This window comes from Pelobates fuscus, chromosome 6 (assembly GCF_036172605.1).
Source record: "Pelobates fuscus isolate aPelFus1 chromosome 6, aPelFus1.pri, whole genome shotgun sequence".
In the NCBI taxonomy this organism is placed as follows: Eukaryota; Metazoa; Chordata; class Amphibia; order Anura; family Pelobatidae; genus Pelobates; species Pelobates fuscus.
The window spans coordinates 73228179-73243876 of NC_086322.1; the positions used below are offsets into that span (position 1 = coordinate 73228179).

Consider the following 15698-nt stretch of genomic DNA (forward strand, 5'->3'; position numbering starts at 1 on the left):
CTAAATAGAGGCAGTGGGGGGACTTTAAAATTGGGACTGTCCAGTCAAACGTGGGACAGATGGGAGTCCTGGAATTCTAACTAATGGATTGTCTGTGTCTATTTTGTTATATGTGCACGTGTAGCTAATGCTGTGTATGTAAAGTGGGACTCTTAAAAAAGTTAAGAGAAATTGCAGGGTTATTATTATTTGCAGTGCTGTACAATGGGATGCAACAACCTCTAGTTCCAGACAGCCAGTAGAGATGCTTCCTGGATTTTCATGGAGTCTGACTTCGTGAAACGACACTGGATGTCCTCACACATTGCATGATGACATTCAGCGTCTCCAAAATCCACATGGGAAAGCATTGATGCATTCATTAGCTGAGTGCACCCATCTGACGCTTTTAGCCAATGAATGGCTGGCCTTGTCGGCATCTGGCGTCTGCTGCTTTGCAGAATACAGATGCGTACGTCCGGCTATTCCAGAGGGCTTGCATTTAACAGGACCATGGTAAGCAGGCAGGCCATGTGCAGACCAATGGTTTGCCCCATTACCGGAAAACCGCTTCAGGCTACTGCTGACATCCTAACCACTCTAGTTTAATTTCTTAGGCCACACACAAAAAAAGGAAAAAAAAATGTGTTCCTGAAATGTCCCTTAAATAGATCCTGTTTAGTTCCTCCTTAGTGACAGCAGTAGCACAAGAAAATACAATTTAATTCACATTCTGGTAGATCTGTTTACAGAAATAAAACATTGAGTTTATCTATTACAGCTCTATGTATTGCACATGTGTACCATTAGCAGAACTAGTTAGCATGGTAAAATAATTAAATCCACATCCCACTGAGTCCCTCGTTGTAATATTTATATGTGACTCTTTCTATTTTTGTGTTCATCAGTGCATAACTGGACAGAAGAGGACACTCTGCAGTGGCTGACTGAGTTTGTCGAACTTCCCCAGTATGAGAAAAACTTCAGAGAGAACTCTGTGAAAGGAACAACTCTGCCAAGGTAATTTCCACCACGCTTTCCCAGTTTACTCTTGTGTTCACACTGACGCATGCCACAAATTAAGCTAGTGTGTTATGTTTATCCTGTAAATTTTTTTACCTGTCTGTTTTTAAGTTGTTGCTTAAATGTAGGGCTACACATCCTGCTGACAGTTTCAGAATGTTAATTGCCTTCCCCTGCTGTGTAACTTGATTGATGTCTGAGGGCAGCGTGAGGTGAAGTTAGAGAGCTTTCTTCAGTAAGGAATGATCATAAAGTAAAGTAATTCTTATTTTACTCTTAGCTATCAATTAAAATGTACCTAAAATTTGAAAGACGTTCTTAACACATATAAATGAGGAAGCATGGACCGCAATCTTTATCAAAATGATGAAGACGAACTCCAGTATTCCTCTTGATACCCACCACTCTCCATTATGTTGGAGATGTGAGAAAGAACAGGGCACTAATCAACACATCTGGTGGTCATGTAAGAGGCTAGATGGATTCTGCAGGGAGGTAGCAAGAGTCACAGAACAGATATGTACGATCCCCCTGTCCCTTAAACCTGAGACAATATTATTCTTCAACATTCCAATCTCTATGCATAAATTCAAACACTCCCTGATATACTACCTACTGACTGCAGCAAAGTTGGTCAGGAAACTGGAAAAACAACAGGAAACTGGAAAAACAACAAGAGACCCCCTAGAAGGGAATGGTATCAAAATGTCGACTATATTAATAAGATGGAAGAACTAAGACTCTCAGCAATGGGCAAATCAAATCAATTTACAAACAGGTGGGAACCATGGAGCAATTTCTTAACAGCCAAGGGTCAGAGATAAACGGGTGTGAGGGAGAAGAAAAAGAAGAAAATAAGGTTAGAGACGGAGAATAAACATAGGGGAGGAGAGATTCTTTAGCTTCACGTCCTCTCAATATCACGCCTCAAACAGTCTGTACACTCGATAAAAGTAGAAACACTAACAGCCCCAAATGAGGATACAGGTTAAAACCGTGAATAGAACATAATACTGTTAATAAACTGATCTACACCTCGATCTAATATATTCTGACAGCCAAATGTCTAGACTGCATTATGAATACCATATCCACAATAATTGTTAAATACCGAATTACACTGTATCATTGTGTTCATAGTTCATGATATGTCAATTGTCTAATAATCTTTTGTTCACATACAAACACGTGAATTTTGTACTTTTACAGTCAAAGAAAATGAAAATAAAAATAAAATTTATAATAAAAAAAATTTGAAAGACAAAAACAGATCTGATTTAAAATATCCAAAATGCATCATTACTGTACCTTTTTTTTTTTTTTTTTTTTAAATCTTTATTTTTCAATTTTAGGTGAGGTATAGGGTAGTAGTCATATCCAATACTTTGCAGTTTCATTACATTTTATCAATGCCATTGTGGTTTATAGCGAGACCTCATGTCCGTACTCTGGGTTGAGTGGTTCGGTTTTTCGTTATGTATGTCTCGGGTAGAGGAAGTCTCTTGGTCATGTGTCTTATCGTCCTTGCAAGTGGGTGCGTGTTTGGTTCCTCTACTATTGTGTTCGTCAGGTTTGTGTCTCCTTCGGTTTTGTGTGGATCTCGGGTTTGGTTTGGTGTGTTTGTTTTGTGAGTTGGTGTGGTCAGTGAGGGAGTGTTGATGGTCCCAACCCATGGTTGGCAACCATTTTTGTCCTGTTCTGGCGGGTCATTTCACGTGTGGTGATCGCGTTTTACTAAATATGGTATTTTATTTAATTGTTGGATGGTCTCTCCATTCTTATGATTGTGCCTTCACTTGTGAGGTTGGTGTAGAGGAGGGGGTCTGTGTAGGATTAGGGGAATTGGGGATAAGTGTGTGAGGCCCCAGTGTGCTATTGGTAAGGGATCTTTTTTGTGGGGGGGAGGGGATCGCGTCTCCGTTCATAGTGCCGGTAGGTGATGTAGAACCCATGGGTCCCATATCTTATGGTAGTGTCATGTTGTTTCGTGTAGTAGGGCTGACAATTAGTCCATTTCTATAGTTTCTTGTGTTTTGTTGATCATCGTGGTTAGTTGAGGTGTGTTCTGATTGCCCCATTGTTCTGCTATCGTACATCTGGTGGCCAGCGCTAGTCTAGCCACCAGTTTATTCTGTGCTCTCGTGAGGGGGGATGGGGTCTAGAGAGCAGCCATATCCAAGGATCTCTGGGTATGTCTATTTCTAGTGTATTGGATGCGAGCGTGACCACTCCTTCCCATATTTGTGAGACCTGGGGGCACTCCCACCAGAGGTGGATGTAGGTGCCCTTCTGTCCGCAGCCTTTCCAGCATGTCTGGTGGCACAGCCCATTTGTTTTAGTCTCAGGGGCGTGAGGTGCCATCTGAGCAAGGTTTTGTAAGCCTGTTCCTTATGGTTTACACATATGGTGAGCGAAGCCGTGGCTTCCCATATGTCATTACTGTACCTTTAATCATGTAAGTGCTTCATAAAGTTGTATTAATATTGATAAGCAGACTGTTCTGTGACATTTACTGAGCTAGAACCTTGTACTCCTCTTAATATTAACAATTGATTCTAGATGCCTTGCCCCTCTGTCGATCCTTACACTGGCTTCCTGTATCCTATAGGTGTCAATTCAAATTGCTAACCCTTACCTATAAAGCGTTAAACAACTCTAGCCCCTGTTACATTTCTTCACTGATTCAAAGATATGCCCTTTCTCAGTCTCTCCGCTCTGCCGGTGACCTTCTCCTGTTTGCTGCTCGCAGCCTTACTGCTAACTCGCGCTTGCAGGACTTCTCGCGGGCGGCTCCCTTCCTTTGGAACAGCCTGCCTACCCCCATCAGACCCACCCCCTAGTCTTCAATTGTTTAAGAAGTTCCTCAAAACACATCTGTTCAGAAATGCTTATGGACTCCCATAGTAACTTATCAATACTTATCCATATCTCTCCTAAAGAGCCACACTCCACTCTCACCTCCAGCTCAGCTACTTTTACACCTTGTCTGGTGGCTGTCACCCTTGTTGCCCTGTTGTGTTTTTGTACCCCACCTCCTCTAGACTGTGAGCTTGTTTGAGTAGGGCCCTCATCTACCTATTGTTCCTGTTTCATTGTGTAATTGTCTCACTTATTGTAAATGTCCCCCCTTACATAATATTGTAAAGCGCTGCGGAATTAGTGGCGCTATTTAAATACCAATAATAATAATGGTTACTAAATTATGGCGATAATCCGAATTAAATCAAATTGAACTCGGAATGACAAAATATAGGCAAAAACATCAAACTAAAACCAATGTGGGATTCTTTGTTTGCTAGGCTGTCTGTTGTTACCTTGAGGTTATCTTTCCTCCGGATCCGTTGTCCGCGATCCTAAATAGAGTATATAGGGGCATAACCCTTTCTTGCGCAACACACAGGTTTTATATGTAGGATCTATACAGCTCTTACATTTTGCATTGCAAAGATCTGGAAGGCTGTCCCACCTTTGCAGGCTCAGATTGATGCCAATATGTGGTATATGTGGTATTTGCTAAGAATGGAAAAATTTACAATGATCATCAGTGAAAACTCCGGATCGGAGACCTTTGCTCCACAAGGTATTATAATTTTGGTTTGACCCCAGGTTGGAGACACACTGCCTACTTGCCTGGCTTAGGCACCCTACAAACCCCCCTTTTCACTTTCGTATATATTTTTCATTTGTCTGATCTTTCTATAATCTATCCATGCAACTGTTGTGTTATGTCTAAAATAGCTTAAAATCTGCAGATGTCTTGCCTGAAAATTTTGCAATCCCTCCGCTGTATACCCAGCCCACACTACTTGTGGTTGTCTAATCACAGACTTCCTAAAGTAGCGCGATGTGAAATATTTGCAAGAAAGCAGTTGTAGATCAGTGAAGCTAAACCCAAAGGCAGGTAATTGCTCTGGCCTAAACAACAAGGAAGTAACAGGACCAGAACAAGACTGGTTTTCTGATTGATAGCCAGCCAAGGTTTAGAAAAGTGTACTTTTTGTAAAATGAAAAAAAGAGGACACACTCTTCACACATAAAGTACTTCAACAAGCTTTAATAATGTAATAATTACAAAAATATGAAGTCAAGTTTCCCTGCAGCCAAACACATCTTTGTATTACAAATGATGTGCAAGTTATAAAACTGTGAAATGTGTTTGCACATTTTCTTTGTTATACTTTATTCAAATGTGTTTGTTAGAGTAATCTATTTTGCGTTTTTCAAGTTTCTCAAATATTGGGATTTCTGGGTAATTCATATTGGGTTTTCTCAAATTTTCTCACACTTTTGCTTGATCAAATTTTAGAGAAAAAGTTAAAGGAACACTTCAGGGCAGACATGGCAAAACTGCAGCTCTTTAAACGATCCCATGCTGCTCGTGAGACTTTACTGGTTTGGCGCTACTGTAAGGCAGCACATGTGGTCGCCTTATGGCTCACTGGCCCGGGGGGTGCTGGATCCGGCTGAACGGCAGGAGGGGAGCACACTGCACATTGCTCCCATCCTGCTGGTCATTCCTTGCAGCGTGGCTGAGCCATGGACCAGGGTCTTGTTTCCCCTCTACCTGGTCTGACAGGAAGTGTGCACACTGAGAGCCCAGAACTGCTTCCTGTCAGACTGGGGACAGGAAAACATGCTCTTCTACTGCGGGCCGCAGCTCTGCCAGGCTAAACAGGTGAGGTAAGGTGGCACATGGGGGAAAGTGGGTAAGTCAAACGGTGTGGAGAGAAAATGAAACCTATTTGAGGGACTCAGACACATGGGTGGGGATGAGTTGAATATTTCAAAATTTTAACGTGAGGCTCTTACAGAGATGAAATTTGGCCATCCCTGCTATCGGGTCAAGAATACAAATGTGGAATAGTGTTAGTCCTAAATCTACACTAAAAATTGAACATGAGTTTCTCATACACATGGGGGTGGGGGGAGGAGGAATGAAACACATGAATTTGGGGTTGAGTTACTGAGACACATTGAGGGGCTGAGGGAATAAGATACATGGGACAATATTTGGAATGAGAAAATATTTTATTCTGTTGAATACTCCAATAAATTTAATTGCGGCTCTTGAATATTTCAAAATTTTAACGTGAGGCTCTTACAGAGATGAAATTTGGCCATCCCTCCTATACGGTCAGGAATACAAATGTGGAATAGTGTTAGTCCTAAATCTACACTAAAAATTAAATACACCATCAGTAGGAATAAATTCTTTTATTTTTATGGTGGAGTGTTTTCCTGTAAAAAATAAGTTCACTACCTCATTAGCTAAGCAGTGCGTGGCTGGGTTTTAGGTGGCGAACATGACTAACAAAATCAAGGTGGTGGCACAAACAGACATGTTGTACCATAGCCACAACAATGATCTGGTTTAACCCCTTAAGGACACATGACATGTGTGACATGTCATGATTCGCTTTTATTCCATAAGTTTGGTCCTTAAGGGGTTAAGCAGGGTTTGCTATACTAACATATTTTAAGATAAGCTAATACTTGATAAAAATGTGTTATCTCTTTCGCTCAACAGGATAGCCGTGAATGAACCAGCCTTCATGATCTCACAACTAAAAATTATTGATCGGAGCCACAGGCAAAAGCTTCAACTAAAGGCTTTGGATGTGGTTTTATTTGGACCATTGACAAGTAAGTACCCTCAAACACACTTCCTTATTGGGATGGAAAAGCAATCTGTCATACAATGTACATATGTTTAAACGCACATGTTTTTTTAAGGACCCCCTCATAACTGGGTGAAGGATTTTGTCTTGACTGTGTCTATCGTGATTGGTGTTGGAGGGTGCTGGTTTGCCTATACACAGAATAAGACTTCAAAAGAGCACATATTTCAGATGATGAAAGATTTAGAAGGTCTACACAAAGCAGAACTCAGCCTTCAGGAGCTTCAAGAAAGGTAGGACACATAATTCATATTATAACTGCTATATAATCTGACCATGTTTAAGCATATTATTATTTTAGTTTGTAAATGAGAGTAATGTATAAAAAGCATGGTGCCTAAAAACACAGTTACCGATAGTGTAAAAACACTGAGTTAATGTTCAAACTGATTATCAGAGTTTAAGTCTATTAGTAATTTAATTTTGCAAGGATTGCATACTTGGCAATTAATATCTACATCTGTTTCCCAAATATCTTTTCCATTGTACTGTAGATTCAAATGATTAAACAGTGCCACAAATATGCTTTTAGAGGGCAGATCACAACCTGCACCCCTGGGTAAAGTTAGGAAATGGCCACCTACAATACATTCTCCCCCCCCCCCCCCCCCCCCAATCTAGCACTTTAAAGGTTACTCCAAGCACAATGACCACTTCAGTGATTTAGGATGGTTGTGGGGCTTGAAGTCCGTGTGCAGCATTTTGCTATGAAAAGCTGCACATACAGAGATAAACCCTTCAGCTACCGGATGTGTAATTCCACCTCCAGCAGCTCCATTGGCTAAGTTGCAGGCTAGCTACTGACACAAGCATGCACAGCCAATGGTGGCACACAATGGAACAGAGGTATGTTTTATACTTTATTTTATTCTTTTCAAGTTGGACTGTTGGGGCCTGTCCACCTCACAAAGGGTTACTCTAATAAAAACTGTTTTTGGTCTCATGTTATAGATTGCTTCCAGTGATTGTGGTCAGTCTGTACCAAACTACGTCACTTTTTTCCCCCCATTTGTTTTAAGTCTTTCAAATATAAGTATAAATATTGATATTTTAACTAGAGTTATTAAACTGTTATCTTTATTAGACATTATCATGGGGTACTAAGAAAATATATGCTTACTGCAAGATGATGGTGATTGACTTGAGCACAATAAAAGCCATAAAACTATATATTGCGTTTATTTGTATATGTAAATACATTATTATATACAAAGTATTTTTGTTAGGTTTATAATGCAGGACTTCCTGTTCATGGTTTATTTTATTAAAAAAAAACTGTTTGTCAGGATGTCTCCAGTTACTCCCTAGAAGTCCATTTGATGAGATTTCCAGCTGAAGCTTCCTTTGTGTTGCTTCCTAAATAATTACCTCCTACTGGAAGTTTGGCTGTAACCCAAATGTAACCCAAATGTATTTGTATATAATTGTTTTTTTCTTTCAAAGGAAATTTTGCATCCAATCTAATGATTAGTTAAAAAGTAGTAAAATATGTTGGTCAACTAATATGTAAGATACTGTGCAAACCAGCCAAATATATAAGGTAAAACAAAAAATAGGTTTATAAATTCAAACTGATTTCGATCTAATGCACAATATTATTGGTATTATGCAGACCTGTGCAAAACTTGTTTTTGTTTGTTTTAGGTCTTATTTAACTTTTTTTTTTTTCTATGTATGTCTTTGCTTCCTTGTCAAGGCTAGACAAAGCTCAGGAAGAGAACAGGACCGTTGCTGTGGAGAAGCAAAACCTAGAGCGCAAACTGATGGATGAAATCAGTGATGCAAAACGCGAAGCTCACAGACTAAAAGATCTGAGAGAAGGTGCAGAATGTGAATTGAGTAGGCTGAAGTACGCAGAAGAAGAACTAGTACAGGTAGAAATAATTTCTGGCTTCCATTTTTCAACCCGTTATTAGTTGTAAATTGTATAAATATAATACCTGTATAAATACATTATTGTGCCCCGCACCCCAACACTTTTCCTTTGCTGACATTTTGTGGTGAAATTAGGGAAACCCAGCCTTCAAGCATTTAAAGGATCTTTTCTACTGTGCTAAAATGCAGTCTGCGGAAAAAAATTCTCATTCATAATTAACTTTTCTTTTCTATATCATCAGCATTCACTACCAACAGCATTAGCCATATATATTTACTTTCTTTTTCAGTTTAAAAGCAAATTAAGCAATGCAGGTAAAGCCGTAAGTCAGCAATTAGACATGTTCTGAGATTGACACTTCACAGTGATAACCTCAGCTTCTTAGATGATTTATTGTTTGTTAACAATTACAGGGAGAGAAGACCTAGGTAATTGCAGTGTATTTGGAGTATGCATTGAAATTACAAGCCTTTTGTCTGAATAATTTATTTTGAATTTAAGGTATGTTCTTGACCTTTGGCAGTTTGTGAAGTGCAGGGTTTTATTAACTAACAGGAAACTATAGAGAATTGACAAGGAAACGAAAATATTTAAATCAGAAATGCCCAAAATGTTTTAGAATTACAATACCCATGATGCCTTGTAAATTTAAAGAGTGAGTTGTAGTTCAGCATCTGGGAAATTACCTTTTGGGCACACCTTGAGTCATAATAGCCCAAATGGGGGGAAGGGAATCTCCAGTTCAGCAATCCACTTATTATTTCTGCTCTTCGTTGTTGAGTGAGTACATTTATAAGTTAGATAATTATTTCCTCAATTGTGAATTGTGCCTATTTGACAGACTGCTGATTATAGCCCAGAATAGATTCAGAACAAAGTTGGACCAACCATTTGCATATCTATTCCCTTGCCTGTTCACCACAGTTCCTTGTAGTCTTAATATTAATGAAATATGCTAGAATCCATATTTACTTATTTTGGAAGCAACTTTTCTTCCTCGTGAACAGATGTTATTTTTTCCCAGTGAGACTGTATCTGAATGATCACATGCTTCAAAAACATACTTGTCTAGTTGTTTTGAGTCACATTTTGTAAAACATCCTTTAAGTTTAGTTAAAGCTTAGTGAAGTTTATTATTGAAACTTGGTCAGAATAATTTGCTTTTTTTTTTTTTTTTTACTGCCAGCTCTCACACTGTTTGAGATCCAGTAAACCTTAAACTGCTACGCGCACCCGTTTTGTCTTATAAGAACATACAATTAAAATGGTGGCAATGCCCTTTTATAAAGGTACACTAAAATGAAGTAGTTTTATTGCACATGCAAGTGTTGTGTAGCATAGAGTAGTGTATAAAAAGAAAGCATGTTTTGTGTCTTGCTTTTCTCTTTTACTACCTTCCTACTAATTGTGTGACCTGTCTGCATTCTCTGCACTGAAAACTACAGATTGATCTAATGTGTTGGCTTTTGTTCTTTACAGTTTTGTTTAACTGTTCTTATCAAGATGGGATTTCCCTTTTTGGGCTTATTCACTAAACTTCTGGAGAATTAACAAGGGAATTTCAAGTTTAAAGATTAGTGTGTTACTATGACCCTATTTTGATATATATTTTTAAAGTTTATTATATTCTATTGGACACTACATATGTCCTCCCCCTTTATTAAGCCCAAAACCTTGTAAATAAATTAAAACTTACCTCGAATCCAGCGCTGTGTGAAGCTCTAGGTGAGCGTTTTCACATCCCATCCAGACCTCATGCCATATAACTCCTTTCCCATCTGTTGTCCAATCAAATGCTTTTTGCAGTTATTGGACTGTTGACACCATTCAGAGCACTTGTTTGATATGGGATGGAAGGGAGAGGTTTGACAAGGAAGGAGATTATTTATTAAAAAAAAAAAAAAAAAATGCTGAAAATGCAGGAAGGAAGCAAATGGAGGGGAGATTCCAGCTCCACTTGGCAGGCGTATTCCCAGCGCAGCGGTTGTAGTAGAAGGTGTCTACTGACGACATGTGTGATTTTTTTTTTTTACACATGATTAACATTAGTTAGCCTGGAGCAGAGTTCCGGACTGCCTAAGTCATGTGTGACTGGGTGTGCAACTTGCCCCCCGGAAAAAACAGTATGCAAATATCTCTGTATGTGTACTATTTGAAGCAGAAATTATGCACATCAAGGTTCCTTCCTCCCTGACCCTGATATCTAAAAGCAGTAGTAGTCATGGACATTCGAGTAACTCTTTATGAATGTTTCCTGGTCTTCTATTTTTAAATAAGGTGTGCAATTGCTTTTCTTTTCTCTGCAGTTCTTAGTTTAGAGAGTGAAACCCATTGTTTCAAAGAGATGTTGGTGACAGAAATGCTCTTTTCAATTATCTAGTTAAACAAGTTGAGTTAGGTTGTTATCTCAACACAAGCAAATTGTTAAAAGGACCCTATAGTCACCAGAACAACTACAGCTTAATGTAGTGGTTCTTTTGTCTAGCCTGTCCCTGCAGGCTTTTTGATGTAAACACTGTCTTTTCAGAGGCAGTGTTCACATTGCTGCCTAGGGACACTTTGAGTGGCAGTCACTCAGATGCCCATTAAAGGTACTACATGGGTCAGTGTTGCACAATGTGCAGCACTGACATTCAGCATCTCCATGCTCTGCATGGAGGAACTGAATGTTGCTCATAGAGATTCATTTACTCAATGTATCTCAATGAGGAAATGCTGATTACCACATCAAAACACTCTGGTGTTATGCTGCACATGCATGATAGTCTCCAAATGCTTTTCTATGGGAAAGCATTGTATTGGCAGAGATCATAAAGTTTGATCTCAGCCAAGGGGGTGAAGTGGGGGGTGGATCCACGCATCACTGGAAAAAAGTTAACTCACATAGTAAATCACATAAGTAAACTCACATTTTTAAGCCTCTGACAGGGTGGAAGGAAACATAACTCAGGAAAATCAGAGATTCGGATTCTCTGTTTGCTGTAGGACAATTTCTATAAGCAATGTGTGTGTGTGTGTGTGTGTATATATGTATGTATATATATATATATATATATATATATATATCTATATATCATTACAATTTGTGTTAGAATTGACCCTAGCATATCCCTTTTCTAAATAGTTAACATAAAATATCGCTATCCCTTTGATTTCAGCATGGATAATATGTTACATTCATATAAATATATAATAAACCTCCTTTTTTTTTCTGTACAAAAGTTTGCTCACAGCTCATACTAATGATGGAATCTCTTCCTGGTATGGACAGAGATTGCTGCTACTTAAAGTAACACTATAGTGCCAGGAAAACAAACTCTTTTTCCTGGCACTATAGGGTCATTAGGTCCCCCATACCCTCAGGGCCCCCTCCCGCTGGGCTGAATGGGTTAAAACCTCTTTAGCCACTTACCTTTCTTCAGCGCCGGGCTCCCCCTTTGCTGACGTCCGATCCGAATGCGCGGCAAGAGCCGCGCGCGCGCATTCAAACAGCCCATATGAAAGCATTACTCAATGCTTTCCTATGGACGTCCAGTGTCTTCTCACTGTGATTTTCACAGTGAGAATCGTTGAAGCGCCTCTAGCGGCTGTCAGTGAGACAGCTACTAAAGGCTGGATTAACACTCAGTGAAACATAGCAGCTTCTCTGAAACTGCTATGTTTTCAGCTGCAGGGTTAAAACTAGAGGGACCTGGCACCCAGCTCAATTAAGTGGTCTGGGTGCCTATAGTGTATCACTTTCATCAGAATTTTTATCATGGTCATTGTAGAACTTTTTACAACTGTAATTTGAGTTGATAATTTTCCAATCTATTCAGCTGAATGCTTTAATGTATTTGTTTGTAAAAGTTGAAACAGTTAACCTGCAATTGCTTTAGGTACTTGGGGGATTCAGTCATCATCATCAGGTTCAAGTAAGAATTGTGTCTAGGGTAATGCTGGGAAAATGCGATCACTTGATCACATAGTTTGAGTGGCTACTGATAATGTATTCTGTACAAAAGGTATTTAGTACCTGTTGGTAAGTGCCTTCCATAGTACCACAATTTTCAAAATTTTTACCTACATCATGAAAAATAGTCATGATTACGGCTACCATATATTGTACCCTGGTTAGGTTAAAATATCTTGCACGTCCTTGTTTACAATGTTTTCCAGCTTTGTTTGTCTGAACTGGATTGTGAGGTTCTTTTACATATATTTTTTAAAAGAAAACAGAGCATCTCATGAAAAAAAGTGACAGAGGTCCTCTATTATCCATATTCAGTCGCCGGCAGCTGAAACTGGTGGCATGTTAATACTTGGTAGTGCAGGTTTTACATAGAGGCCAGTACGTTATGAGACACCATATGTGTTATCAAAGATATGTTGCCGATTAGTCAGGCTTCCTATTGTTTGCAATAATGTAGTTAGACGAGATGTAAATATTTTGCTATGGCTGAAATAGCTAAAGAAAACTTGAGTATACTCCAGGTAACAAAACCTAATCATCATGCAAATAAGATTTTTTTTTTGCATGATGACCGTAGCATTGTTGCTGTTTTCTTTGCTTTCCAAGTGAAATCGTAACACCTACCTCCAGTAAAAGGGTCCCTGTTCCACTCGGTTTGCCTTTGACTTGTAGAAGTACACTTAAATGAACACTATAGTGTTGGGACTAGAGATGTGTATTCCTAACACTATAGTGTCCCTCTGCCCACCACCCTGCGGTTATCGAAGGGTTAAAATAAAAATGTTTTTCACTTGCCTTATTTTCATTTGGCTCACTCATTGCCTCCTTTGCTGTTATCGGGAGGAGGGGACATTATGCATTAGTCCTTCCCCTTAGGAAAGCATTGAATCAAGCAGGATTCGCCACTAGAGACATTCTTCCTCTAAAACTGCTATGTTTTAAATTGTAGGGACAAGGGGACAGGGACACTGCACCACCAGACCACTTCAATAGAGTCCCTTTAACATCAACTAACAAATCACATTGATTTTTGCTGGAAAGGGCTAAGCCAGTGAGGTTGTGACGTGACAGACATGTGAATGCACATTAATGCTTTCATAAAAATATAATAGCTTGAACAGAATTGGTTGCAAAACAACACTTAGGGAAAGTGTGCAATTTCATGCATTCATTAAATTCTTGACCTTAGTAATGTGTAAAAAGGTTGATAATTTCCACCCTGGGGTGCTTTAGTTAAAGCTAAATACACAGAAATGAATGAAAAGAAATAGGAGTGGCCAATCGATAATGCGGACAGAGCAGGGGGTAACCCTAGTAGTAAATTGGAACAAAAAAAGGAGAGAAATCTGTCCTATAGGATATAGATCGCAGTGTATGCAATAGGTAATGAACAGTTAAAATACCCTTTAATAGAGTGGGTTAAATACAGTGAAACTAATATAACGAAAAAGGTAAAGAGTAAAGTGCAGAGACACACACGGAAAGGAAAAATTAGTGTGTCAAAAAACAACTAAATACTACGTGTAACTACTATAGGTGCCCTAATGTCATAAACTGGGCAAGTACTGTAAGTGCCGCAATTAATCTATATGCTGGTAATTAGTACCACAGCGGTGCTCTGATCGGTATGGTGACAGGTAACCCAACAGTAGATGAGGCAGATAACAGTAAGGGATATCAAATATCACGGGGTAACGGTAGTAGTATACGTATATTTTTTAAGATAAAACAGTACCGAAGTCCTACATAGAGTCAGTACATCCCCAAAGATATCTCAATTGGAGAGTAGGAAAGCCATGTATTGACATGGAGAGTACCACCGACCAATCTTTAGCTCAAACCACCGGTCCCTAACTGGAACCATATACTAGGATATATAATCCTAGTGGGCAGTGAGAGAGAAGAGAGTAGCCGGGTATCGGTTTAGTGGAGGGGGTGAGCCGTATACCGACTAGAAGAATGTCGGATTACAGTGTGCCTCCCTCCGGGTTAAGCATACATACCCATAAAAATTATGGTTAATGAAGGAAAAGGTCGAGGTTATTCCCCATAGTTGCCGATGTTAGGCGGACTATATGGGTAGATAAATTTTGTTATCACAGGTTAGTCGTGTTTCTTAGACTAACTTGTTTTGACCTATGGTTGCCAGTGTCGGACAAACCAAGGTGGTGACCCGATAATAAAATCGAGACAAGAAGTATCCTTACTCGACTACCTTACTATAGTTGGCTATCATTGCTGGTGTTTTGATATACAATAGACGCTACCAAGTAGCCCTCTGTTAAGTGTACAAATGTCTGTATGATAAGCAGAAAGTTTAAGAACAGGGAGGGAAGAATGGTGCCTTCGTGGGTACCAGGTATAGTAAAGTGGTAGGAGACAAGGAAGAGGGAAGGGTATGTAATAAATGTTTGCCCTAATAGTTCCTTTACAAAGGTAAAGTTAATTTAGTTGTAATAAAGTAGTATCCTGGTTGATACTAAAGGTTACTGTTCGTCCGGAGCTTAATTAGGCAACCCGTATGTGTGAGGTAGTAAACCGGGATGCTGGATGATAATAACAAGTATCGCTCGAGTACAAGGTTTTGGTCAACCAAGAGATTTTCATAATAATGTCCGAGAAGTCAGGGTAACCTTGAGGTGGACGGGTTAGTGTCAAACCAGAGACCGATAATAGGTGCCACACTTCAGCCCGACGCGCGTTTCGCCTGTGTGAAGAGGCTCATCAGGGGGAAAAGTCTTCCCTGATTCGTCAGGTTTAAAAAGCCCGCTCACAAATCTGATTGGTTGCTGCAGATAAGAGAGGGAGGGGCCAAAATACGGTGGTCCATGGAGCACAAACTAGTGCTGATTGCGAAATTCGCAATGGGAGTCTGTACGGTAGACGTCTCCGGTGGATAAGTCATGATCAACGTTATCCTTAGGGGAGGTGTGCAAATTGGTCAGAATTACGCTGAGTCCATGGGGGATGGTACAGATGCCCAATAAGTCAACGCAAAAGAAGAGAGTATGACGAAAAAGGAAAATAACATAGATTAAAATGTAGACAGTCAATACCAATAACTGATAGAATGCCCAAAAAGGGCTTATTGCCGTAAGTCCATGATGGTGAGGCTTGGTGATCGTACAATTGAGTGACGATCCTGATAAGGTCTTGACGATTATAGGTTACTCGGGGATTAGATATTAAA

At 39.5% G+C, this 15698-nt stretch overlaps 1 protein-coding gene across 2 annotated transcripts in view; it reads left to right on the top strand.

Moving 5' to 3' along the window:
- STIM2 (stromal interaction molecule 2) overlaps positions 1–15698 on the top strand; it is a 101127-nt gene that overhangs the window by 70392 nt on the left and 15037 nt on the right. For both annotated transcript variants that reach the window (XM_063457854.1, XM_063457853.1), the window contains exons 4-7: positions 888–999; positions 6530–6645; positions 6736–6913; positions 8377–8554. In XM_063457854.1, coding sequence (XP_063313924.1) covers positions 888–999; positions 6530–6645; positions 6736–6913; positions 8377–8554 — 584 coding nt within the window. The remainder of the gene's footprint in view (positions 1–887; positions 1000–6529; positions 6646–6735; positions 6914–8376; positions 8555–15698) is intronic.